This window comes from Sturnus vulgaris, chromosome 2, assembly GCF_052056855.1.
Source record: "Sturnus vulgaris isolate bStuVul1 chromosome 2, bStuVul1.hap1, whole genome shotgun sequence".
Taxonomy (NCBI): domain Eukaryota; kingdom Metazoa; phylum Chordata; class Aves; order Passeriformes; family Sturnidae; genus Sturnus; species Sturnus vulgaris.
This window is the reverse complement of record NC_142244.1, coordinates 22,089,773-22,117,756: the sequence shown is the minus strand read 5'-3', so window position 1 is coordinate 22,117,756 and position 27,984 is coordinate 22,089,773. Positions and strand designations below refer to the sequence as shown.

Sequence of the window (27,984 nt, the reverse complement as noted above, 5' to 3'; positions counted from 1 at the left end):
TCACCATGAATATGTTTGTTGTTGTTGTTAATAGAATAAATTCTATACATTTTGTAATGTGTGTTTGGTTGTGAAAAGCCATTTTACTAGAACAGAAATCCTTTATTGTTAAGTGTTAACATACTAAGACTAATCAGAAATCTGACATTTGAATGCTTAGTAGCTAATAAACCAAGGCCATACAGATTCTGCATAATAAAGCTTTCACTTTTTATGTTTATAACATGCCTTTTGAAAGAAACCAGGATTATAATTATATATAAAACATGCAGTTTAAGTTACCTCTTTGTAATGTTGAACAATGGTATCTCGTGTTAGAAAAACTCTAACTGAGAAGAGTAGTTTATCAGATGTCATCCAAATGGAAATAATATTTGCCATGGGATAGAACAAAGTGTTTTAAATCAAATTGCATTAATGAAAGCATGGCTGAAGAATAGCTTCACAAATATAAGTTTTGATTTTACTAAGCAGATATTCCGCTTAACTTTTCCAAGGATGTATCATTTTCATTCCAGACTGCTAGCAAGATAAACAGCTGCAGTTTGCATCTGTTTATAATTCTGTGTATACTAGCAGTACTTTAGCTTTTATAACGTTCAGCTATCTTTAATGTGCTCAGATTATAAAGATAATAGCTTTTCTTAGCAGAAATTAGGTATGTTTGCAAACAGATTAATCAGACCTAGCTAATTTGATCACAGGGGTTTGTTTTTTCTGCATCACTTCAGTGCATTGGACTTACTTTTCCACTCAGTGTTATATGTAAAACATTTAAGAATTTTGAAATTTAGTTAAAATTCTTAAATACGTGTACAGTTTCTGTATCTAAAGCTCAGCTTTCCTTTTCATATACAATATAGGAGCTACACATATTATTGTGTAATACAAAACACTTTTAGCTGTCAAAACAAGTTTCTGTCAACAGGAATCATGGTGACCATTGTGAATGTTATTCTAAGAACATTCACATTCCTAAACCACAGAAATACACTTCTTGTGCTACATTCTGGGGGAAATGCATGTCTAGCTGTTGAGTAATTGAATTTATCAGTTTACTCTTTAATATTGACAACACACAGTTTGTGCTGTTGTTTTCCATTAGTTAAACAAATCCGTTTTAATACTGTTATTGCTGTTTAAAATTAATACTCAAATGTTAGGTAGAAGGCTTCAGGTTGGAGTCACAGCAAATTCCAAAAAGTTGAGTATGTTCTCCAAATAAGAGTGAATTGCAGCATTAAAATGGTGGTACAGTAGAAAACAACGTATTAGCAGTTTGGTAATGGTCAGAGCTGTATTTAAATGCTGTATTTTATTTGCTGTCCATTGGCTTTCTACTTCTTTCATTATGTTGTGAGTATGGTAACTCAGTAAAACCAGCGCGCTCTTGTTTTGTCAGGTTTCTCTGTCCTGTTCAGCACCTGTTTCCTTCTGTGCTGAGGTGTTGAGGAAATACGAAATAGCAGGGACACTTCCTGTACTGTCCGTGCTGTATTTAAGTCATTAAGGATCAGTTTCCATCTCATTGAATAACTTGTAGCAGCTCTCTGGACAAGCAAAAGTCAGTGGTGGTTGAATGGTATTTTGTCACCATTGCTGTGTTATTTGCATGTGAGTGCAAATGGAGTGTGGTTGGTATGGTGTGATGTGAGGCTTTGAAGATAAACGTGGGAGCTGATTTCTTTCTGTTCTTTCCTAGGTGATGGGTGTGGACATACCGTGCTGGGCCCTGAGAGCGGGACCCTGGCCTCCATAAACTACCCCCGGACCTCTCCCAATAGCACCGTGTGCGAGTGGGAAATCCGTGTGAAGCCTGGGCAGCGAGTGCAGCTCAAGTTTGGTGATTTTGATATTGATGACTCAGATTCCTGTCATTCCAGTTACCTGAGAGTTCACAATGGAATTGGCCCCAACAGAACAGAGATAGGTAGGAGCTGTAATTATCACTATCGGAGAACTGTTGTCTTGTATAGAACTTGAGTGTACTGTTGGTATTTTTGTTGCTTTTTAACAACAGCTATATGCTAAATGCAACAAATCCTGTAATAATCTTTGATTCTTGAGATGCTCAGAGGAAGCTCCACTGCAATGTGTGTCTTTTTAGTCTGACATTTCCTAGTAGCTTGCAGAGTTCTTGTAAGCAGTGAAGGGGGAACTGTAAAACTAGAAGCGTCTTCATTTAAAAAGTAAAAAAGGAGTAAATATGTATCTATATGTTTCTCTTACCTGAAATGCCTTTCTTTTCATATGGATTCACTCTGATTTAAGCTGTTCATCTTGGTGGTGTTAAAAGGATGGCAAGCTTCAAAAGGTGTATAGTCCAAATATCTTCCATCCTCTAATAATGTTAGTTTTTGCTCTCTTCAGGAGAATTTCATGACTAGAAGTCAATGTTTTTTCTCAAATAGCAGTGTGATGTTATCACCAAATCAAGATATATGTAGGGTGTTTAGATTCGTATGGTTACTTTGCATAAAACTGCAAATGAATTGTCATTCTTCCATTTCTAAAATGAGCTGTTACTATTTAGATGAACTTTATTTTCTTTCCTAAAGCTTTAATTTGGTGAGAGAGAAAAAGATTTGCATCACTGAGACTGTTTTTGTGCAATCCAAGTGCTGATCCCGATAAATTGAGTCTTTTTCTAAAGAGGCTAGTGGAGTGTTAGGTTTATTAACCCTCTTTTCCAACTGTTACCTAGATAAGTGTGTGTGAAAATAAGTATGTGCTTGGAGGTGTTGAGCCAGACTTGGTCTAAAATAGGAAACACTGAATACCTTAAAGGGCAAGGAACGTCAAGTTCTGATAAGTCTATTACTCACTTTTACAAGGGACTTAATGGGCTCGAGTAAATTCCTGCTTCATTTGTTTCCCTTGCTTTTCAGCTGTGGCCTGGTGTAGCAGCACAGTATGTTGAAGAAATGTGTGTGTTCTGCTCTTCATCAATTAAATCACAGGACAAACAGTGATGTTAACAGTGGCAAATACAAATGAGGCAGGGTTTGGATTTTTTTCATGTTTGAAGCAACAGACACTGGAGAGATTAAACAGTGACTTGAATTTTCTTGGGAGAAATCTGGACTTGGATCCTAAGTTTTTCCATTCCAGACTACTGACATAGTCTAACATTAAAATACTTTTTTTACATAAAATCTGAATTGCAGTCATACCTTTTTAACCCAAAATTACTTAAAAGTTGGCTGGTTAGATTAAAAAATAAATTGTTAGTGGGCTCATTGATAAACAGAGAGGATTTCTAATGAAGCTTTTAAGAGCTAGTGCTTATTCAAAGTTGAGTATTTATCACAAAATAAGATTCAAATGCTCAGTGTTAGGTTTGTCTCTAGTATAAGTAAGATCTAGAGGTGTTTGTAAGATTTCAATACAGTCAAATTAGTGTGCATCTGCAGATTTAAGACATGAGAGTTCCCTCTCCTGCTGTACTGTTGCTGTACAAAAGCACTTGGGATCCTTCAATGCATAAGTACAGACAGAATAGCAATATTACTTCTGCACATGCAGCTGACAGAGGTATTACTGCAGTCATGCTTTGACCATTCCTAGTGCTTAAAAATCAGGGAAGAGACCAGGAAGAATTAGAAAAATGGTTTATAGTCTCAAAAGTGTGCCTTGCCATGAATCATAAGGTGCATCACTACGGTTTGTCAAAGGCCATATGTCCATGGGGCAAGCAGCACTGGAGAGTTTATCCAAGCTGGATTTAAATGGCTTGCACTGTGTATTTGCCTGAAGAAGGGGATAAATGGTGTTTTGCAAGGAGTCTCATGATGGTCAGTCATGTAACAAGATCCAGTGGCTGAAAACAAAACTTAAAGAAACACTTTTTCTGGCTTTTATTAGAAGATATCCTTGCTTTGTTTAAAAAAAACCCAAAAAACTGGGTAAGGAACATCTACAAAGCTCTGAATAATTATAGAAATTTGTATTTTAACTTTTAAAATTTTAAAAATTATTGTGTTAGTGTTTGGGAGTGCAGTTCACTTTTTAAAGGAAAATGACATACATATTATATTTATTTTGTATTTTTAAGAACTATTCCTGCAGGACTGTGTTACTCCACTTCCTCTACATTAGTATTGTAATTTGCCTTTATTTGACAGAGGAGTCTTGCCTCTTGTTCTGCTATTTCACAGTATGATAACATACTCATTATGAGGAAAACAAGTGGAATGATGAACTGAAACAGAGGCAGTGTCATTTACTGCTGGTGACTATCCACTTTGTTTATCCACTGCCGAATCTTAAATAGGGTTATATAGGATTTCTGCAATATTGAATGATCAAGGCAGCCTGTAGAACGAAAGATTTTTTTTTTCTTAACTAGTTAATTAACTGGTTAGTATCTTTACTAAAATTTCTAGTCAGTAGGACTAGAGAATTCCATATTAACTGTTTAACAGCCATTCATCCATTAATGTGACTTAGTATCAATTATAGAACTTCATAGGGCAAATACTGTCAATATTTGTGGACTCCAGCAGTTGAAATTTTGTTATTTTTGTTCATTTTGTATGGCAAGAGAAGTATCCAGCTATAGAACCTTTGTTACATTTTTTAGGTGACAAAATAGAAAGTGAACTAAGTTGTAATGTCTCTTAATGGTACTCACCCATGATGTGATATGATTATGTATGATTCTGCTGAAATGCAGTGAGCTGTGCCTGCTGCTGTCCAGAATTAAAGAAAGTATGTGACAAAAACCGTAGAAGAATCTATGAAGAAGTGCTCCAACCACTTTGGGAAAAGGAGAGTTTTTTCTCATTTGCTTCTGTATATGCTTCTCATTGTCCTAATTTGATCCATTTCCTTGAGAGATTCCTTGTGCTCTTTGAAGCTCTGACTATGGCAGTTATGCATGGCTAGAGGTGAATGGGATAGGGTCACATTTATCTGCAGGTATTGGGGTATGAGAGACTTTGACAGTGGCAAAACAAATGTGGAACTCACACTCTGCCATTTGCTTTAAATGGTCACTAAGCACATTATTTAGTGTCATGTTCATGTATGTGTTTCTGAATATACACCAGAAATAATGTGAGCCTGTACTGCAGATGAAATAAGAGGCTGGAAATTGAATAAGGTGCTTATTACATGTGCTGTTTTGGGTCAATATTTGTTCTCCTCCCCTCCACAGGAAAATACTGTGGGTTTGGCTTTCAAATGGATGGTTTAATTACTTCAAAAAGTAATGAAGTCACAGTACAGTTCATGAGTGGAATTCACATTTCTGGGCGTGGATTTCTTGCAGCTTATTCAACCACTGACAAATCAGGTATTTATAATTATTTGGTAATTTTTCTCTGCTTGCGGAATTAGAGCTATCTAGTAAAAACACAGAACCAATTCAATTACTCTCACATTCTCACAAATCAACTTCTAAAAATTTAGTACACTTTTCATGATACTTCTCTGTAGGAAATTCGACTGCCTATCTAAAAGTTGCTGTAGTTTTAAAGAAAGGGTATCAAAGCTTACTTTGAATAGCGAAGTAAGAATGTTAGTTGTCTGTTATAAACGAAAGAACTGCTTTAGATTCAGGACAAAATGCATATTTTTTCAAGCAGTAGTCAAAGTGGCAAATAGCTAACCAGTTTTCTTATCAAACTGTATATATTTTATACACACTAACCTCATGGAAATTTTTATTTCAATAGCAGCATCCTGTGCTCCCTTAGCTCCTTAGTGACATAATCTGCTCACTAGTTTTTTGTCTGTCTTGGTTTTTTTCCCCTGATTTTGGTTCTTCTAAGCCTCTGAAAGAGGTTGCTGTATTTGTTTTGCATCTCTTCCCACTCGTTGTAAAGGTGAGTGATATAAAAGGTCCACAAAGAAATGAAGGAGCAGCAGCAACTGCCTCAGAAGGCAAAAAACCCTGTCTGGAAGTTATTCTAAAAAGACCAGATAAAGAGTTTCAGTTTTTAGTTTTGTTGGGTTTTTGATGCTTTCCTCTCTGTTTTGGACTCTGTGTTGATACATAGCAGACACAAACACGAAAATTTGTGGTATGAGTTATGGATGCCAATAACACAGCATTCTAACATTTGTTCTCTGTGGTGCTTGGGTTGACCACTGCAGAACCATTAAATGATGAAAACACAAGTCTCTTTAGCTTGCTAATTTAATTTTATGAAAAGAGCCTATGTTTCTGTCTCTGATTTATCTCTGAAATATAGCTATGCATTAAAATTAGGCTGCACAGAAAATGAATTTTGGAGTATTATCTTCTGTCATATTCTTAGTAGATTTTCTAGTTACTCAGACAAATTAGCAAGGTTCTACTGTAATACAAAATCTGTTGCAAGAAAATTTAGTAGGAATGTGCGGTTTCTTTGTTCTGAGACTTTTGATTGAATCTCAGAGGCTCAATTGTATGTATTCGTGCACTTTAAAAAGCATATTCAAGCTTGTTGTCTTTGTCATCTTCTTGACCAAATATTTTTTCTTTCCAGACTTAATTACCTGTTCAGACAATGCAAGTCACTTTTCCGAACCGGAATTCAAGTAAGACTGATTTTTACCTGTTTACCTCCCAGTCTCTTTAATGAAGTTATTTTAGTGTTTCTACTTTACTTTGTTACATGTATCTGATGCAACTTGAAAATTTGCCATGCAGAGAACTTGAGACACAAACTATTTAGGCTTAGAGATGAAGAATTTTGACATTTCCACTCCTGCTTCCTCCTCCTGTTTCTCCCATTTGTGTTATTTACATGCAGTATACAGTAGAACCTCGTTAATTTGCACTAACACATAGGAGCTAATATCTCATTTCCACAGAAAGAATATTGCTTTTATAAATAAGTTATAGCAGGTACACAACTTAATTATTTAAATTTGTATTACAGTTACCTAAGGAGCACTAAATGATGAAATGTATTAGAAATTACAAACCCATTTCACAGTTTGGTGCTCATTAATGAGGTTATGTGGAGACATAGAATGCTGCACATTCTGAAGGAAAAAAATGTGTCATTTCCCTGTTGTCTCCTTCCCCATTTCCATCTAAAGCGAGGGCAATGTTTAAAGCTGCAGACTATTGTGAAGTGTCTAAGCTTACTCTTTGGAGAACTTAAGACCTGGCAACATGAAACCTTTCAAATTACTTTTTTTGCATTTTCCTTCATTTTCCCAGGTTCCAAAATAGGGCTCTATCTAGGTTCTGTCCTTAGTCCACATGTGACAAAGTCTCTGAATCCCCATTTTCATGGAACCTACAGAGTGGCTTCAGCTGTTGCTGAACTGTGGTGAAAATGTTGATGAGTTTACTCTACTTTGCTTTTAGATCTTGAAGATGTGATAATTTTCATGTGTGAAGTATTCAATGGCCCTGGAACATTAGCACAGGCTTGCTCCAGAGGTGCTGGTGTCTTACCTCTTGCTTTTTATGAGCTAGTAGTAATTTGGCCAGTTTTTTATGATCAAAGCATTGCCAAAAGCTGTTACAAAATAGCATTGCTTTTCAGATGTTTTATTTAAGGGTGGAAAACAAATAGATATGCAGGTCTCTAGGTCATAAAATAAAAGTCATTAATATTGTTACTTATATGACTTTGAATTTACAGTAGCCATTGGTATTCATATTATAAAATGCTGGCTTTATTAGTTCATCATATTGAGACTGGAAGTGTGCTTTCAGCTGAGACTTATTTTAAAACATTTTTAAATACCTGTTCTCCTGTTGTGTACTTGTGAGTATTTTTGATCTGATTTTATAGGTCTTCAGTTAGGAGGTATTCTTACATAGTGATACATGAATTAGCAGTATTGTAAATCAAAAACATAACTTTTTTATAACAGTAAGAGAGTTGTAGGTGCATGCATATCCTGATTTGATATTTCATTCTCTTTCAGTAAGTATTGTCCAGCTGGATGTGTGATTCCTTTTGCTGATATTTCAGGCACTATCCCTCATGGATACAGAGATGTAAGTAAAAATACAATGGCCTCCCATGAATTTTGGTAAAATGCATGATGGATGATACAAGTCAGTTGTAGTTGTTGACGTTAGTTGTGCTTTCTGGATGCTGGGACTTGTACCTCCCAACTAAATGAATAACATGGCACTCATTTTTTAGCACTGGTGCTAAATGACAGGTGCTTCAGATGTTGCCATCCCCAAGAAATGGAATAGTGTATTGGAGTCTTGAATACTTTTGTAAGTCCTGCAGAGAAGGGTGGATCAGTCAAAAGAGAGAGGTTTTTTCCACTTCCTGTTTTCTTTTTGTTGGTTTTCTCAGGCTGGGAAATTGAGATTTATAAAGAAAGAACCAATTATTTTAATGATGTCCTCTTGGTTTTGACACTGTAATGCCTCTTTCAGCAGTGTCTTAGTAGTTATCCTAATTTTTATTACACTTGAGAGGTGAAATACTGTTTATGCTCGGAAGCTATAAAATAACTTGCAAAACAAAGTTAATACTGTAACAGTAGTTCTATAAATTGGTAATGAGCATCTTTAGTAATGTACTGTTTACTTAAAACACTGCAAAACCCTTTATAGTATTTTTCCAATGTAAGTCTTTGCAGGTCAGTTAATGAACTTGCCATAGACTGAGAGGATATTTGCTTTATTTTTAAGTGGTTATAATTTTGCTAGCAGTGTTAAAAATTACATGAAATCTCTGGTTTTTATCTTAAAATAGTCTTTTAATAAGCCCTTAGATCTAGCACAGAGGTAACACAATGTAAAATGTTAGCAATCAAAGATTTTAGTATTAAATACAAACTTAATATGTGCCTGGGTTTTTTCCCAAATATTTGTAAATCCCAGGTTACTTGGATAAACAATCATCCCCAGGGAAAAATATCCCCACAATGTGTAACTGTGTTGCGTGTTCTGGTCCACAGTGAGTCCTCACTAAATGGCTGCAAGGTAATTTTTTTAGGTAGTAACAAGATGAAATTGATTCTCTGCCTCACAAATTAGCAACATCTGTAGGAGTTCTGCTGGTTGAGAGTTTTTCACCAAAATCTGGAATAATTGTTTTCTGTGGAGGAAAAGAAAACCTTTTCCTAAGGAAACTTAAGGAAATAAATGCCCAGTGACTTTCTTTTTGTATAGTTTATTGCTCAAAAACGGCAGAGAATTTCCCAGAAGTCAGGCTATGTGGAAAGAAATTAAATTGTCCAGCACTTTAGACCAATTTTCAGGTTGAGGTTTCTCATGCATCTCTTTCAAATGTACACGAACTGTTTGCTGCTTTAAAAATACCCAAAATCTTGATTCGGGTCTGTGTGACCCTAATATTCAGAGTCCATGAGGGCTCGGAAGGTTTGGAGCTCTCACTGCTGACATCTGGTGAGCAGGGAGGAGAGAGCTGCATCTCCTACAGCATCCCATGCTCTTACTTTAATGGAAAGGGGAGCTGTGTTGATCCCAGAGCTGCTGGAAGTGAGTGTGCTCTGTGCCAGCCTGACGGACTTGGTGTGATGAGTGCTGCTCACTGTGGCACCTGTAGCCTGCAAGCCAGGGAAATGTCATTGTAACATTTGTTAGTAGAATCTGTCATCCAAGGAGAGAAGGCAAGAACATGCATAAACATTTTTTATTACTGATCTCCACTGACTTGTACAACATAGGTAGTTGACTTGTTTAGGATGAGTTGTATGCATGTATCACTGTGGCTTTATGTGAATCAGAGTGCTGGATGGTTAAACCATATTTAACCACAAGTTATGATAAAAAGTACAACCCCTTGGCTAAAAGCTACAAGATCTGCAGTGCATCACCCCTTAATTGAGAAAATAAACAAGCATACTTTCAATGTGCTTTCTATTAAAAGGTTTTCTATGATTTACATCTTCTGTTGTCTAATATAATTTATTATAGGCTGAGTCTGGCTGTCTGGCTTTTCCAGACTGATTCACCTTGGTGTTGGTTTGAGGTTATTTAATTACAGCAGTTATATTCTAAATACATCTGGGTGAGGACGCAGTGAAATGTAGGGTCTTCTTTTGTTTTATAAATTCAATAATAAATAAAGATGAACGGTTTCTAAATAACCAAGATAACCGTTAACTAAGAATAGTATTTTAATGTAGTTTTAACAAAGACTGTAACTAGACAGTGTAGCATTTACAATATGTGGTGTTTAATTTATTCACTTAATAGTATGCAATTTTTCTTTCACTCTTTTCTTCAAGTCATCATCACTTTGTATGGCTGGCGTTCACGCAGGCGTCGTGTCAAATACGCTGGGTGGTCAAATTAATGTTGTAATCAGCAAGGGTATTCCATACTATGAAAGCTCCTTGGCTAACAATGTCACTTCAAAAGTGTAAGTGTATTTCCTATAATTTCCTTAGTTCTAGCACCTTAGGTCTTGGTAGTGACTCAGTGTGGGATTAATATCAGCTCATGGAGCTGTACATTCTCTGGACAGGTTCTCTTCTCTACTATTGCTGTAGTGTAACTGTTTTACCAAATATCTTTAATCTCTAGACCAAAAGTTTTCATTTTCCAAATTCTGCAAGGAATTTTTTCCTTCTTGGCCATACATTCCTACTGGTCTGTAGAAAAACAGTAATTTAATGGCTGCTTTTCAGTTTCCCACAAATGAAAGCAATCACAGGAGACTAACTTGTGTTACTACAATTAGCTTAATTTTAAAAGAAAGCATCTTAATGAAGTCTTGCAATTTGCTGGGTAGATGTTTGTATGAAAGTCTTTCACCCAGTATCTTGATTTCATTTGAGAAGGTGTTTGTAGTGAAAGGGCTGCAACTTGCTGGCAGGATGTGTTAATCATTAAGTGCCTGTTCAGACATATGTAAAGAATGGCAGGCAGTCAGACAAGAAAAATAAATTGAAGATGGTTTGTTTCAATTTTTCTCACTGGGTACTGCAAAACGTCATCTTTTGTTCTCTGCAGGGGACCCTTATCTACAAGTCTCTTCACCTTTAAGACGAGTGGTAAGTGCTGTCACATGTATTACATGTTACTGCTTTCATACAAACTTTGTGACTAGAAATAAGTGTGCAGGTACTTGATTTCTTAATTTTTGTCCTCATTTGTGAGACCGTTTTTCAGTGCATTCCTCAATAATGTATATTTTTGAATTGTTTTACTCTCTCAATTTGATGATTAATCATCACTGATGTTTCAAGTAAGCCTTGCTTATCTGCAGAAAGAGATTCTTTCAGGCTCATTAAATGAATTAGCTGTAGTTTTCTAAGTGGAGTCTAGTTTTTCTGTAAGTCACTTTAAATACCACCTTTGAGTGGATGTTGGAAATCATGTGAAGACAGTGGCCTTTCCTTAGTATCAGTATCTTTAACTGTTTTAATAACAATATAAAAACCATAAAACCATCATGTCTGTTTTTCATAAAGTTAAAAAAAGAAAGGGGGAGGAATCATGCGCCTACTTCTCAAAGGTAAACAAATACCTCTCCTAATAAATAAAAGGCAGAGTGAATGGGGATACAAAGACAGGAATCTGATGGGCAGGAGTGTTTAGTGATGGAAATGTATAAATAATCAAAAATTAGAAAATACAGTGCACATAATATTAAAATTATTTCTCTCTCAGATATCTGCAAGAGCTGAGAGAAGGAATTACATGTCTAGTGTCCTTATGCATAGAGAATATTAAACACAGTGATCCAGGCAGGGTTTGATAGGGTTTTTTTGTCTTTCAGAATGTGATCTGGTAGTGTGTATGAAAGTAATTAAATGGCCTGGAAATTGGAAGAGATAGGACAAAATGCTGATCTAGACCTTGTGGATTTCAGTGACACATGAGAAATTATTGAATAAGATAGGTCTAGATTAAAATGTCTATAGTTGGGTTGCCTAGGAGTTAGGTGAAGAAAAAAAATCTGTGTTATGCTCAAATGAGATTTATCAGGCTCTGGTGAAGGCCCTAGTGTGTTCCTGCTGTTGTAATTGGTTTCATGACTTGGTATGAAATAGAGGAGTGTATTATTAATGCTAGAGGCGTGGTCAGTGCAGAGGAAGATGAGACTACTTGTACAGGAAGAACTGCCTGAGTTTGAGACTTGATAGAAAATACCTGAAGCATCACAGAGCAGAGAGTGGAAAGTAGCAGGTATTTGGAGACTGAGGCATTTCTGCTTCAAAGTGGCAGCATGTTAGATGGAAAATGACAAATGAGGGAAAGGATTCCCTTAGTGAAGTGATCCTGTGCTGTGGCATACGTCCAGCAGAGGCAATAAACTATTAATGCCATCTCACAGGACATGGTCAAGACTTTCTCTGGGATCCAGTTACATGTGGCTCTGCCACCCGTGCCTCCCTTGAGGGATGAGGGGGTGCAGAGGTGGGCTGCAGGGAGAGGGGGAGTTCACAGGAGAAGGGAAACTAGGCTGGGTTGTTCAGCCTCCCTGACTGAAGGCAAAGATTGCTCTCTGCTGATGCTTCTGGAAACTATGTATGTGAGAGGGGAAAACTGTTGATATTACAGAGCAAGAAATTTAGCCCTGAGTTTGGGAGATGTTTTTCAGCCACCAGCAGAAGGCAACATGGGAAGAAACTTAGTAAGAATGGTGACTAGAAAAATGTAACTAATTTCAAGGATGTGTTTGAGCTCAAGGTCAGGGTTATGGCATGTCTTCTTACATGCTTTGGTTTTATTTAAATTAGCAGTGTGATACTAGGGTTGATTCAAAAACCCACGAAGTTAGACAGACACAAAAAAGGAACAAATGAACCAGCAATCTGCTTCCCATTCCTGCATCAACCGTAGATACTCTTAGACCGTTAAGGTTCCCTTGTACTTCTCCTTGAGTGCTCTGTATGAGTGGTGACTGAAAGAATATCCACATTACTCTTGGAATAGGCACAAATCATGGCATGCTTGTGACCAGTTTGGTTCTAGCATCCCTGTTAGAAAGCAGTGTGCTTTGTTGGTGTTGTTGTTACGGAATAAATTTAGATAACAGTTTAATATTTGCATGTGAAGTCTTAAAATTCAAGCAGTGTAACTTCAGTTTGCATTTTCAATCCTCACCTTTTCTGTTGTTCAGGTTGCTATGGGACACTGGGGATGGAATCTGGGGTGATTCCTGATTCCCACATCACATCATCATCTGTTCTTGAGTGGCATAACCAAACAGGACAAGTAAACATTTGGAAACCTGAAAATGCCAGACTGAAAAGGATTGGACCTCCTTGGGCTGCTTTTATCAGTGATGAACATCAGTGGTTGCAGATTGACTTGAATAAGGAAAAGAAAATAACAGGTAGGTGAATCTGATGTGGCTTCTCAGCAGCATTTAAAATTTTTGGTTACTGACATCATTTTTTCCAGGGCTGTGCCTTAGATAAAGCTCAAGTGGTGCTTAATTACCATTACACTTAATTTGCTTCCATGTCCTAGCTAATACACTGAGGAGCCTGGAACTGAAGTGGTGTGGTTTCGTAGTAGAAGACACCTCTTCCATCAGAATTTTTTGAAGTGTTTCCTGTGGTTTTATTGGATCCTTGATGCTTCCCTTTTTTTGCTCATTGTCTCCTTGGAGGTGCAGATGAAAATCCAGTCAGCTCAGCCCACTGTACCTCTGACGCAGGTGTACTGACTTGTGTTCCTGGGTTTTCCCTAGTGCCCATCATGGCCACGGTGAATCCAACAGCAAGGAAAGGAGCATTTCCAGTGCAGTGTGAGGAATCAGCAGACACAGGAGAACAGTTGGCAGCCTCCTTGCCTCAAGTGGGGCTTGTGCCCACGGTCTCTGCGGAGCCTTACTTCAGCAAGCAGGCGAAGCAGCGTGAGCTTAGCCAGCCAGGCTTTGGGTTTGGCCCTGCTCCTTCACACAGTGGGTGATTTTGGCAGCTGTGTTGATTTGGAGACACAGCTGGAGGTGCTGTTTCCCAGGCTGCTCTGGATGGTTTGCTTTCTGTTCCGAGTTGAGCAGACAGCTCATGGTTACCAATTCCCATTGACAGCGAAGCACTGAGGCATTGGCATGTTGGGTTTAATCTCCAGGGTAGCTGTGCAGCTGGTGTACCTTCAGCGCCAGTGTTAGTGTTTTCTGATTTAATCATTCAGAGGAGATTTGCAGTTGTTAATGGGCATGTTTGTCAGCTGATGTAAATCAAAATTAAATTGGATTCAGGTGGAGTGCTTCATAGAGTCTGGGGCTTTAAGGCTATTGTGAAACATGTTCTGGTGATCAGTTTGTGTTTGTCTCTTTCCAAATTGCCTGAGGTGGTCTCTGTAACAGCTGCACACCCTGCTATCAGCAGCATGGCTTGCTGTCATTAAGCAACTTAGATTTACCAGTGGCTTTTGTTATTACCTCCCTGGGGATTGTTTGGATTTTGCATTACTCCTGTAATTCCTGTGCTAATAAGCTTTTCCAAAACAGCTTTCCTGTGTGAGTTGTGCTGCGGAGTGAGCTGTAGGAAGCTGCAGTTCTTTCAATGATTCTTTAGGTTGGCAGTAGAAGAGCAGGGAAGAGCTGTGTCAGCAGCTGAGGAGTGGGCTGTGGTCAAACGAAAGGGCTATTTCCATCAAGAAACAGGGGGGAAAGGGCTTAGCAAGGTTATTTTGTGAAAATTAAAATACAAAGTAAGTAAAACGAGTTTACTAAGTTTCAGTCACTGTGGAAGTTTCAGACCCTGGCATTTTGGATAAACTTCATGAAGTTAACTTGACCAGTGAAGACTCTTCACTATGTAGCTCTGGGTACAAAAACTGATCTGTTAATTTTTTGCAAAGTGGCACCAGTTTTTTTTTCCTAACTAGGCACCTCAATTTTCACAGGTATTATAACTACTGGATCAACTTTAGCAGAGCACTACTATTATGTCTCAGCCTACAGAATTTTATACAGTGATGATGCACAGAAGTGGACAGTGTACAGAGAACCTGGCATGGGTAAAGATAAGGTAAAAATAGCACGTACTTTCTAGGTATGTTCTATGGAGATTCCACAACTGTAAGTACAAATCATTTTGGTATGGTGAGGAATAATTAAATAACTTTAATTTTCAGTGTTATTTTGAATCGTAAACAGCAGATAAGCAGAAGAAAATATGACAATGTGCAAATATGTAATGATTTGAACAGTTCTAAAATTCAGACGTTATTTTTATTACTATTTGAATGTGGGAGTATTCTGTACAAGAAACTTCCGTTGCCAGTGGTAGGCTCTCTGGTACTGCAGCTCTTCAAGAATCATTCTATTTCTTTTTAAATAGGTTATATGTTTAAAATTAAGCTTTACTTTCTTATCCTCTTGTTACAGAATAAATGTTACAGGTTCTATAATTTCTCATGTTTTCTAATGTTTGTCCGTCTTAATTTTTAGCGAAATACTGTTAAGTTTCGAGGGGGTATGTTCAGATTGCAAATATTTTACCACACAGAAAAAGTCCCTAATGTTAGCAGTAAGGCAATCTTATTTCTTCCATGTTTACAGCTCTGCAGTATTTAATAGACAGTAAAAATGAGAAAATCCATGTCTTCCCAGTGGTTCAGATCGGATTCTCTTAAAGAAATGACAGGATTCTTAGTAATGTGACTGGAACTACATTTTCCTTCTTTTTCTTAAAATCCTTGGATGTAATTTGCCTTAGTTCTGTAGGCCTGTGGTATTATGTACATGTAACTGTAACTACTAGTCTGGTAGTTTTTTAGAAACAGGCTTTAAATATGGTCACTTTGGCTGTCCTTGGTCTTCTCTTTACTCTGGATTAAGAACGTTTCAAGGTAGGATGTAGAATTCTATTGATGAAGTAAAAGGCTGAAGTTTGTTAAATTAAGAGATTTTTGAACACTGGACGTAATTGCAGTAGAAAGGTCTTGAAAGAGAGGAGGAGAATTTACTGTCAGGTCTGAGCCTACATGTGAATTAACGTGACTGTTGGCGTGAAGTATTCAAGAAAAAAGAAAAAAAACCAGCATATTTTGCTAGTTTTGAGTGCCCTCTTCTGGCCATAAAATAAGACCTCAGTTAGCAAGCTGCCTAGATTTAGACTTCAGTGTTAGTTTGATAATTTTCTTTAAAAACCTTTGCAGCTATTGCCTTGAATTTGAGCAAATTGTTCCACTTGCATGCTCATGAAATGAAACAAATTGTGGAGCCTGAAATTACAGGCAACAGATCTTTCTTTGCACTCTGTGTGTCATTAAGGGACAGGGCATGAAGAATCATGTGTACCCAGGAAATGGCAGCTGTAGTTAAATGACAGAAAAAAATGGTTCAGTTTGGTTCAAAATAGCAATTTTCTCTCTATCTGCCATCATCTCACTTGATACAGATCTGCTTTTGGATGCATCTGCTTTCAGGCTTCTCCATTTTAGCATGCCAGACCAGCCGGGAGGTGCTGTTTTTTTGAAACATGTTTGGAATTCCTAACGTTTTTCAGGAGACTAGAAGCTTGTCCAAGATTTTTCTCTAGTCCTTTTTGCATACCTTTTAGAGATTTGGCAGTCCTCAAGACAAACTTTTCTTAACTTTGCGTGGATGAAAAAAAGAGTGAATGCTTGAATTAGGGAAAAAGGATAAATCAGAGTTGTAGTGTGCAAAAGCTTTGTTTAACAGCACAGAGAGAAATGGGAAGAGTTTGATAATAAAAAGAACGTGAAAATAATTTCTCATTAAAAAATTTATACTTCATTGAGCTCAGAAGCAAATTATTTTTTAATGCAGAAATTAGGGTAACAAAAATACAGAGCCGCAGGTAAAGTCACTTCTGTAACACTAGACAATAAAAACTTGACTGATAAAAGCTTGGAGTAAAGATCTTTACTGTTAGTCTTTCTTGAAGGTAAGAATTGGCATTGATTCTTTTTGCCCTTGCTGTTGCATGATCAGAAACCTCAGCCTCAGAAACCTGACATGAAATTCAACTTTAAGAGTTGGACATCTGTGTCCCTAATCTGTAACCTCTGCATGTGTTGCTTGGGCAGCCAGATGTGCATTCTTTTGGTGATGGGTCTGGCAGGCACAGCATGAGCAGAGATACAGCTACAGCAATTTGGGCTGGGTGCATCCCATCAGGAAGTCACCTCTGTATTTTGCTTCTCACTTGCATCCTTACCAAAACAAAAAATTCTTTTGCGAGATCTGTAGCTACAAGCTGGAACACAGTCTGTTGTGGGCACATGAAGTTGAACTACTTGGTGTTATTCATTCATTTCCAAAATAACGTCATAGGCTTGCCCCTGCATTTACTCTGTCTTCATTTATTGCTACTCAATATTATTGTAGAACAAGAAGCTTAAATTCAGAGCAGGGACTTTTTTTGAATGGATAGTTTCCTAGAATAATTATTTCAGACCTCTAGGGATATTCTAGACATTTTGTTTAAAACCTCAGCAGTGCAATATGGAAATCTCTTCTCTTGTGTATCAAGATTGAAAGAGCAGTGATTTGTATTGATCAGAGATGTGCTAAAAGCTCTTGACTGCTCTGTGTTGCACAGACACATCAGCTGTAACACAGTGTTTGTCTTTAGGAATGGCAGGGTGCTTTATTGGTTACCAAGTGGTGTGAGTGAGAAGAAAAGTCCTTGTCATATTGACTTTTTTTTTCAGACAAGTGCCGTAATTCTGTTCTACATTGTGTCCACCATGATTTGCAGTGTCTGTATCAGTGCTTTCAAGAGAAAGAACTCATTTACTGTCGTCCCAGTGCACAACAGAGTTGCATCTGCAAGGCCAAAACCCCACTGCTGTGCAATAACATGGAGAGGCAGCTCACTTCCTACCAAAAGACACGGTGCCAGACTAGTTCTCCTGAAAGAGAGGGGAGGGTTGGAGTACTGGGCCAAGCTGCTGCATTGTTTTAAGCAGCTCGGGGATGAAAAACCCATGGCTGGCTGTAAATCTGTCAGTGTGCTTACATTGCATCTCACAGGGACTCCTCTCACTGCTTTTAAACTTCACCCGGACTCATTGTGTATTGTCACATTTTGATGAGTTCTTTGTGTGCAAGGATGGCAGTGAAGGACCAGCTTGAACTCATCCTTCATGCAAAGTCTGCGCCTTTCTCCTGGAGAACCTCATGGCTCAGTGTGAGACTGAGGAGAGCTTTCACATTCAGAACCCGAATTCTTTTATTTTGTTGTGGCTCAGTGCTTGTAGGCAGCAGCCACGAGAGGACAGTGTGGTTACACACTTGAGGGTGCCTCCCAATGCTTTCTAATGAATACCATCCTCAGACAGGCTGTGCTGAACCTCTGGGCTGTGTGAAGGCACCACTTAATTCCTGCTTGTGCAGTGTCACAACTCCTTACTATCCACGGATATTTCAAGAGTAAGTGCAAAATATCAAGAAGGAGCAAGTTAGAATGACTCAGTGCCATAAACATGTGAGATGTGTGTAACATCAGGCACTGCCTGGGGGGCATCAGTAGGATATTCCATGGTACCTTTACTGTGAACTGTGAAGGTGTGTGCATACATGTACACAAACCTTTCTTTGTTTTATTCAGCTGTAAATGTAATGGGGCCAAGGGAGTGGACAAGTGCAGGCAGCAGCGCCATTCTGGGGTGAATTGGATCTTTCACTGTTTATTCTTCCTAAATAAAATATCAACATTGGTAGTACTTACTTAATTGCTATTGTATTTGTAGAACATAATGTTTCTCTCTTTTTTTCCCTTCTTTTCTAGATATTTCAAGGGAATACTGAATTGTACCAGGAAGTTCGCAATAATTTCATTCCACCTATTATTGCACGGTTTTTTAGGATTAACCCCTTAAAATGGCACCAGAAAATTGCAATGAAAGTAGAGTTGCTAGGATGTCAGTTTAGTATAGGTAAGACAACTGAAAATTTTAACTGTGCTAGACAAGAAGTGAAACTATTAAGGTTGTAAGTGAAATTACTGTGGTTAGAAGTTATGTCATGGGTATATTTTCAATGAGTCTGAAGTGCTTCTTGGCTGCATAATCCTTCTTTAACTGGTACTTTTGAGTTTATCCGAAAGTTACTACACTTAACCAGAAAAACACTGAATTTAGGTGTACACAAGATAATTTACAAAATAAGTGTGTCAAAAAATGCCAATCACTTGATTTCCATGTCATTGATTCGCGGGGGGGAGGGGGGGTGGTCCTCATATAACAAGAACAAAAGCTTTATAGCAAACTGTTCCAGCTGTCTTCTCCTGAAAAGGAGATATGGAAAACTAGCACTTCAAAGAACTTATCTTATAAATTCTTTTCTTCTGAAGGTCGTGCTCCTAAAATCACCTTGCCACCATCACCACCTCAGAACAAGAATGACAAGAAGAATCCTGACTTCATGGATGACTTCATTCATTCAATGAAGACTTCACTGCAGACAGATAAAATAACTTTCACACCTGAAATAAAAAACACTACAGTGACTCCAAGTGTAACCAAAGGTATCCACTGTCAAATAGTAGAAATGTTTGGAACTCCTTATAGTGCTTTGACATATATTAAGTGTGCTTTCTGCAGTGAAATTTTCTCAAAACTTAACAAATTACAGCAGATGATCAGTATTTTATTTCTCATATTTGCCAGTTATTGAATACACACATTATAAAAGATGTGCAGTTGCATACTGCATGCAGAAACAAAATCATCTGCCAAGTAATATGTATAATGTAAATGTATATACAGTTTCTATTTTATAGGTATATAATAGTTCCATCTTCCAGAACTTGTTCAAAGTGAGTTCAGCTTTTAATCATTGAACACATTTTGTAAGAAGAAGTTGTAACTTGGACTTCCCTTCTGAATTAATCAGGTGTAGCTGCTTTATTTAATAATTTCTTAGATCAAAACACCTTTGATCTAGCAAATCTTTTCTGGAGAAGTCTTTTTGACATGAAATTTGAAAAACTTTACCTGGCATAATAATTTTGTTTATCAAAGAAAATGGTCAGGAAAGGGAGCAAAGTCACTGCCGATATGGGCACTGCTGAAGTGTCCTTTGGATGACAGGGGACAGGATCACACACAGACCCAGCACAGACTGATTGGGATTAACTATTAAGGTACTGTGGAATTTGCTTTTTAAAGGAGGTTCAAACTTACATGGGACTAAGAGATTTTCTGCATAAATAATAGAATATATTGTTGTAACAGGAAAACCATATATTAAAACAAACTGGTCGTTTTTGATGAAAAACCCTGCAAAACCACAAGCTGTGCATTCATGTAGAAGAGCCAGATGTTAATTGAAGTTTGCACTGTGGGAGCATCCAGCAGAGTAGCTTAGCTGGTGGGGGATGTGGTGTGATAGACACTAAACGTGAAAACTGTGTGCTTTACCTAAGTAATTTTCAAATAAAAAACTGATTTATGAGAAGCTCTTTCTGTCTGACACCACTTAATTTAATGGCTTTCAGATGTGGCATTGGCAGCAGTTCTGGTTCCAGTGCTGGTGATGGTCTTCACTACTCTGATTCTTATCTTAGTTTGTGCGTGGCATTGGAGAAACCGGTAAATGCATAAATGCATAGCTGTTTGAAAGTGCTTTAAATGAATGTTAGCCTGGTGTGTGGGAATGAAATGCTGCATGTATTGCTGTGGGAACTCTGTGGTCTGCCCTTGTGGAAAGAATTGCATTCTTTCTGAGAAAAAAATTCACTTGACTAACGAGGACAAAACAGCTTTTTGTAACTGTTTCCTTTGGAAGTGCTTTGACTAAAAACTGGTTTCTCTGGTAGCAGCAGACTGGTGATGGCAAGCCAGGTTATTGGTGCTTACACATTAAATTTGAGGACCAGTTACAGACAAGGTGATAATTGCTGACCATTAATTAATGCATCTTTTGATAAGCTGACTAGTTAAAATAACCCTTTTTTTTTTTTTTCCCAGCAGGAAAAAAACTGAGGGTACATATGATCTACCTTACTGGGATCGTGCAGGTAACAGAACGGTTTTATGAAACCATTTACTCAGTGTTTTTTGTTCAATGTGTATTTCAGATTGCAGTAACAGTTTCCACTAGCAGAAGCTTCTCTGATGCTAACTGAGGGAGGCATAGCAAACACTGAATTTCTTTTCTGGACAAATTTAACTGCACTGCTTCTTTCTCTGATTTCTTTTTTTCAGAATTAGAAAAGTCATGTCTCCTGTTAGAGCTGACCACTTCAGGGTTTTTTTTTGGTGAACAGAATAGAAAACCTCTTAATTATATAACATGAAGGGAAAAAATAATTTACAAGAAATGCCTTTATACATTTGATAACCATTTCTTTGGTACTTTTTTGTCCTGGAAAAAAAAATCTTTCATTTTAGTGATAAGTTCTATCAAAAATTTTGTCTTCATTGCCCTAGTAAGCGTGTGGGATTTAGGTATATCTTCCATCTTATTGTCTTGTGCCTCATAAACGTAGGATCAGACAATTGCACCAAGAAGCCCTTTGCAATGGTCCTGAAACCACCTGTGCCCCAGGTGCAAAGGGCAGCTGCAGCAGTTGGGTTGGTACTGCTGTGTGACTGTGCTTCCCTTCTCTGGCCTCCTGTTGAAAACTTGCACACCTGTGTGTCTGCTCACTGGCAGTCTTTATGTCTTACCCTTTAGACAAGGAAGCTTCTAATCACTTCTGATTGCTGCATGTCTATTTCTGATAGATCACAGCTCTGATGTCTTAGGGTATTACTCAAAATAGTGATAATTGAGTTGTTTACCTCCTTCAACAAAATACAAGCTGTGCTGACAAATATTTTAGTAGCTTAAAACACAGTATAAAAACAATCTTGGGTGGTTTTTTGTTGTTTTGGTTTTTAATCCATGTGAAGGATGGTGGAAAGGGATGAAGCAGTTTTTCCCGACCAAATCAGCAGAACATGAAGAAACTCCTGTACGCTACAGCAACAGTGAAATCAGTCACCTAAGACCAAGAGAAGTCTCAACAATGTTGCAAACAGAGTCTGCAGGTACTTTGTAGGCCATGTTTTACATATATATGACATGCCAAAAAAGTCAGGAATCTGGCTACATTTAGTGACTTCCCGGTTTGGGGGGGAACAGAGGAGAAATGAATAGTTTTGTTTGTCTTAAGATGCTTTTTCATGTCTCTCATTTTGTGTGCTATAGATAGACACTTGACCCTGTTAATGCAGTAACTGAAAGGTTCTTCACTTGTTTTTAAACCTCATAAAGGGTTAAAGAATTCTTCTGATTATATTGTCATGCACTGGAAATAATTTCATTGCAATATTTTTATGCACAAATCTGAAATGTGGCACTTAATTCTCTGCCCGCATGATATGGGTTAAATCATACTTGTGATCTGGAAAAGGAGGGTGTATGGATGGTGGCACATGTCCTTTCCCTGGTGACCCAGGCATGGGAGGAGGATGACTGACTGCCTTTGGTTCTGCTGATGGCAGAATTGGGCAGATGGGCAGGAATTGCAGCTTCACTGCAGGCAGAATTTCTCCTTTTGGCTACTTGCCTGTTTTTACTCAGCTACTCAGGCTTTTCACCTCCAGCTTTTGTAACTCAGATTATCTGTTGAGCTAAAACTTCTCAGACTACATGCAGGCTTCCCCCCTCAAAGGACAAACCTGCCAGCCCAAGGACCACTTTTTATCCAGACCCAGGAAGAATAATTTTATTTAAATCTAATTTAAAGAGAAGAACATTTCAGTAAGCTTCATTTTCAGGCGGATTTGCAGCTTGGGAAGTTGCAGCTCACCTGAGAAATAGAAACCTGAGAAGTGGGGATGTTTTGACTATCCCAACCACTTTACCTATTGGGTGGAAAGGAATCCTTCTCCAAAGCAATTGGCACTGCTGGACAGAGAGGGACCACTGGATTGATGTAGGATAGTGATCTCTGGGAGACTACTGACAGGTTGTATGTACTGTGATGCCACTGTAAAACAATCCATTAAGTGTATTTATGTTTTGTTTTGTTGGCGCTTGCAACACAGAATATGCTCAGCCCCTGGTGGGGGGAATTGTGGGCACGCTTCACCAGAGGTCAACCTTCAAACCAGAGGAAGGAAAGGAAGCCAGCTACGCTGACTTGGACCCTTACAGTTCCCCCATGCAAGAAGTTTACCACGCCTATGCCGAGCCACTGCCTGTAACTGGACCTGAGTATGCGACTCCGATAATCATGGACATGTCCAGCCATCCCAGTGCCCCTCTTGGTGCTCCTTCCATTTCCACCTTCAAAGCTGCAGGGAATCAAGCTCCTCCACTGGTTGGAACGTGCAATAAACTGTTATCCAGGACAGACAGTGCATCCTCAGCACAGGCACTGTACGATATACCAAAGGGGCAGTCGGGGCCAGGCAGTGCAGACCAACTCATGTACCAGGTGCCGCAAAGCACTGTGAGTAAGGATGAACAAAGTTAGCTCATGAGTCAAGGTAAAATGATGGCTTGTTTCTAAAAGCCAGTTCCATAAAGTTCACAGTTTCACTTTTTAAATTCCATTGTTTTGGTATTGTTAGTCTTAAATAATACAACATTGAACCAACAGATGTGGTATGGGAGGTCTGGGAAAACAGTAATTCTGCTTTTCCTTAAGCTGTATATACAATTAACAGCTTGTCTCCTGCAAAACCGTGGACTTTTTTATTACTACTGTACAATTGTCTGCCAGACATGAGAGAAGAACTCTTCATGATTAGCTCCAGTAATTCATAGATGTGAGTGATAAATTGGGAGAAACAGTTTAAGTGCAAAAGCCAGTTATTTCTTCCTAATGGTACTATTTCTTGGGGAAAAAAGCCTCACCTCAATACACAAAGCTCTTAATTTCTGTGCAAGCACAACAGCTTCTAAAATTTCCTCTTTTCCTTGTAAAATGTCTGCACAACTTTCAACTTAACAAGCTACTGTCAGGACTGATGGAAAAAATCCCTTTAGCTTCATGGCATAAAATAGTTTTGATTCTGAATTCCATTATTTCAGCTTTTGTTAACAGAATTGTGTGTTCCTCAAAAGGTTCCTGCCTTTTTGGTTGGGTTAGCCTTCCAAAACTAGAAGCTGCTGTCTGTCCAATCGCTTTTCTGCCTCTTCTCCTTAAGCCACTCAGTCTTATTCCTTCCTAGGGATCCAGGAGGCACAGATTGACACAAGCAAACTACCTGGCAACTGCTTTTACATTTTTCCCTATGCTGTGAGGGCCTCTTGAATAGCATCTGCCTCAGACTTCTCTGACGCTCAGTGTGAGAAGCACCCAGGTCTTGGAGGTGACTTGAATTGAGAAAGGCCCTGCCCTCCTCCCGAGTGTCCATTATTCTGTGTTCAGGTGTGAGCTTATACAAAAAAAGATCTGTACATACTTTTGAGAGTGCTTAAGGAAGGACACAAATATTCTAATGGTGCACACTTTGTGTTAGACATGCATTTAGCACATCTGGTACGTTTTAGCACAACTACCAAATTTAGCCTTAGGGCTTTTTTTTATGATTGTTCTTATTAGAAGCATGAAAGATTCCAAAACCTTTGCAAAAGAACCAGTACTATTCCAAAGAGTGTCCATTTCAGATGTATTTATTGGAATTTGTATCCTTTGAATGTTCCAGTGTTCTGTACTATGAAAACATTGCAGTTGGTCATTTACTAGGATAATGTAGACTCATTTTAGCTAGGTAATCACAAAATGAAAACAGTCTGAATGGCACATTTGCCATTTTTCATCTTGTTAGAAAAAAAAGCACAGCTTTCTCACATAAGTAAGAGAAAACCCCAGTATAAATATGCTGTATTTTTATTCTAACAGCACTATTGGAAGGCTGCTGAATCAATTAGTATATGTGGGATCCCCTCCCGACACAGTAGCCCAGTTTTATGGACTCCAGGGGTTACTGTTTGTTTGTTGTGCAATTCAAAGCCTTGTTTCCTGCCCAGGTCCTTAAAGGCTGTGGACAACGTCTGAATGGAAACTGCAGTGCTGTTCAAGGGGCTGCTTCTGTGCCTTAATACCAGTGCAGTATCCTCACTTACCACTTGAAAATCTGTTTGCAGAGGGGCTGTATATAAACTCTGGAATCAAAAACTACTTGTGGCCTGTTCAGCATCTGAAGTATGATGCATAGAATCATAGAAGGGCTGGGGTTAGAAGGGACCTACTTCCAATCCCTTGCCATGGGCAGGGACACCTTCCACTAGATCAGGTTGCTCAGAGCTCCATTGAACCTGGCCTTGAACACTTCCAGGGATGGGGTATCCATAATTGCTTTGAGCAACCTGTTCCAGTGGTTCACCACCCTCATCCTTAGGTTCTAACCTATCTTCCCCTCTTTCAGTCTGTACCCATTTCCCCTGGTCCTGTCACTGCAGTTCCTTACAAGGAGTCCCTCTCTGGGACCTTTCAGATACTGGAAGGTTGCAATGAGATTTCCACACAACCTCCTCTTCTCCAGGCTGAGCAGCCCCAACCTTCCCAGCCTGTCTCCAGAGGGGACCTGCTCCCGTTCTCCTGCCAACCTCGTCGCCTCCTCTGGACTGGCTCCAACAGTTCCATGTCCTTCTTATATTGGGGGCACCAGAGCTGGATGCAGCATTCCAGGTAGGGTCTCACCTGAGCAGAGGAGCATCCCTCACCCTTCTGGCCCTGCTCCTTTTGATGCAGCCCAGGGTCCCATTGGCTTTCTGGGCTGTGAGAGCACACTGCTGGCTCATACTGAGTTTTTCATCAACCATCACCCCCCAGTCCTCCTCTGCAGGGCTGCTCTCAGTCATTTCTCTGCCTAACCTGTCTGTGAGTCTGGGATTGCCCTGACCCAGGTGTGGGACAATACCTTGTTCAACTCCACGAGGTACCAGCTCTCAGGGCTGTCCAGTCCCTCTGGATGTCATCCCTTCCCTCCAGCATGCTGACTGCACCTCACAGCTTGGTGCTATGGGTAAACTTGCTGAGGGTGTGCTCAGTCCCACTCCCCCTGTCACCAACAAAGATGCTGAACATTCTCTGTGCTACCTTAAAGCCCAGTTCTACAATTTCTGATCATTCATTCTCATTCATTGAGAATGACATTTTTTAATTATTTGTTTTAGAGCTGGATGTCTTATGCCTAAATGTGAATGTAAGGATCGTAAATAAGACCCATTTTTGAACAGCAAATTCCTGCCTATAATTGTACTTTTGATGTAACTGTAGCTTTTTCTGCCTTATAAAAATAGTCTGCAATCTATGTGGTTTTGCTTAAACAGGTAAGTAACTGTTCTTAGCTATCAGCAGCAACTATAGCTGAAACTGTCTGAGCTGATTTTATTTCAAGGGGTGGGAAGTCATTAGTTTCCACTAAGATGTGACAATACAGCTACAGCCAAGTTAAGAATCCTTTCCATTCTCAACCTGTACCAGTTTAGGCTTAGAAAAATTAACCTACTATAAAAATGAATGGATGTGTCCAAGTCAGTATAAATAAAACACCTGGATTTAATTTTTACTGCAGACCAGGAATGGTAGAACTGTGGATAGCTGAAGGCTAAGGTGGTATAAGGATTAAGCAGTTTCTCTACAGTGGGTTCTTTTTTAAACAAACATAAAGCAACTTCATTACCTGAGGAGCATGAGCTGTTAAAGAAATGGATGCTTTTAAAATTTAAGTCCCTTTTCAGATAGAATTTGGTCCCAGGCTTTGCTCCTGCTTCAGACTTTGGACATGTTATCTGCTAGGGCTAAGATACATCTGAACAGCTTGGTTTAATTGCATGACACACTAAGACTAGAATTTGCCTGTGTACAATAAAGCGAAGGTACATTTCATGGGTCTCTCTTATATGTGAAGACATGTATATAAAATGTATTTCAATCTTGTTTGGCTTGAGTATTCTCCCAGAATGTATGTTCTTACCTCAGCATGTATTGTAGTTGCTCAGTATTTGTATATGTTGCTAGACTTAGACTGTATAAATAGTGAGGGGGGTTTATATGTTAAAAAGTATTTTAAATAAATTGTACATACGTATTACTCAGTATGTTTGCAGTTAACACCTACATTGTATCTAATTCATCTGCAGTCTGGAAATGCCAGGGTTAATTTGTGGGTTACACGGGGTCATGCCCAGTCTCCAAGAGTTTCTTGGCAGCAGGTGGGCTGGTCCCTGTCCCCAGTCAGCACAACCCCTCTGCACTGATGGAGAGGCTGCTGGTTCAGTCTTCAGCTAGACCATGGCTATTGCCAGTTACTGAGTAAAGCTGATGCTGCTTGTGCTTTTTCCTCTTCTTCATGTGAATTCCAGCACTGCAATGCCTCATACAAAGAACTCAGTCAAAATTACTCTTTTATGAGTAAATGTAGTGTGAGTTCACAGTGTCTCGTTGCAAGCTGGAAGAAACTCCTGTTGCTCTACCAGGCATGGAACATCATTGGGTAAAATCCCTGTTTGGGTTTGATTATATCCTATCCTTGTTCACCTAGGGCCTGTTTATTGAACCAGGCTAATCAAACTGAATTTCTTATTTATGGCTGAATTAATTGCTAGCTACAAGCTAGCTTGTGCTGTGACACACAGCTATCACTTTTATGAAACCACAAGATCAGTAACCAAATTCTGATCTAAAAAGTGATACAAGACTTGAAACTGGTGTCAGTTTTCTGCATAGCCAGAAGTTCATACTGAGGCTCTGGTGCCTTGAAAAAGGAAAGGAAACAGTTTTTCTGCACATGTAATGACAGTATTGCATATGAACTAGATGAGACTCCTACTTATATTCATGTTTAAATGTCAGAAGATTAGAACAGCTTTTAAGTGTCCTGCCTGCAAGCTGACCTGAACTAGAGCGAGCAGACCCCCGCAACTGTATGATCAAATTACAGCACAATCAGAGTCTCTCTAAAACCAAACTCAAATAATGTTGTGATATTTCAGCTTTTTTAGCTTTGTACATGGCTTGATGCAAGACAGAGCCCAAACTGGTCAGGATGCAGCTGAAGGAGAAGGTGAATGGCTGCAGGTCAGGTTGCACACTCATACAATGCCACAATACATAAAAGTTGTTTATAGACTGTAATTTTCTAAGTGCCTGCAGATCACTTGCCTTGCTCCTGAACATGCTGCAGCTTCATAAGATTTTAGCTCTCCAAAACCAGCTTTT

The 27,984-nt window shown here is 38.8% G+C and overlaps 1 protein-coding gene across 3 annotated transcripts in view; it reads left to right on the top strand.

Moving 5' to 3' along the window:
• The window catches only part of DCBLD2 (discoidin, CUB and LCCL domain containing 2), a 63,562-nt gene extending 36,698 nt beyond the window's left edge, over nt 1-26,864 (top strand). For 2 of the 3 annotated variants that reach the window (XM_088158848.1, XM_014878615.2), the window contains exons 2-15: nt 1,703-1,930; nt 5,159-5,296; nt 6,474-6,525; nt 7,876-7,948; nt 10,168-10,301; nt 10,895-10,935; nt 13,011-13,226; nt 14,750-14,874; nt 18,607-18,754; nt 19,171-19,344; nt 20,317-20,410; nt 20,789-20,838; nt 21,716-21,853; nt 22,856-26,864. In XM_088158848.1, the coding sequence (XP_088014974.1) occupies nt 1,703-1,930; nt 5,159-5,296; nt 6,474-6,525; nt 7,876-7,948; nt 10,168-10,301; nt 10,895-10,935; nt 13,011-13,226; nt 14,750-14,874; nt 18,607-18,754; nt 19,171-19,344; nt 20,317-20,410; nt 20,789-20,838; nt 21,716-21,853; nt 22,856-23,286 (2,042 nt within the window). In that variant the 3' untranslated portion in view covers nt 23,287-26,864. The remainder of the gene's footprint in view (nt 1-1,702; nt 1,931-5,158; nt 5,297-6,473; nt 6,526-7,875; nt 7,949-10,167; nt 10,302-10,894; nt 10,936-13,010; nt 13,227-14,749; nt 14,875-18,606; nt 18,755-19,170; nt 19,345-20,316; nt 20,411-20,788; nt 20,839-21,715; nt 21,854-22,855) is intronic. The other variant, XM_014878616.2, reaches the window with a different exon arrangement.
• The last annotated feature ends 1,120 nt before the right edge of the window (nt 26,865-27,984 follow it).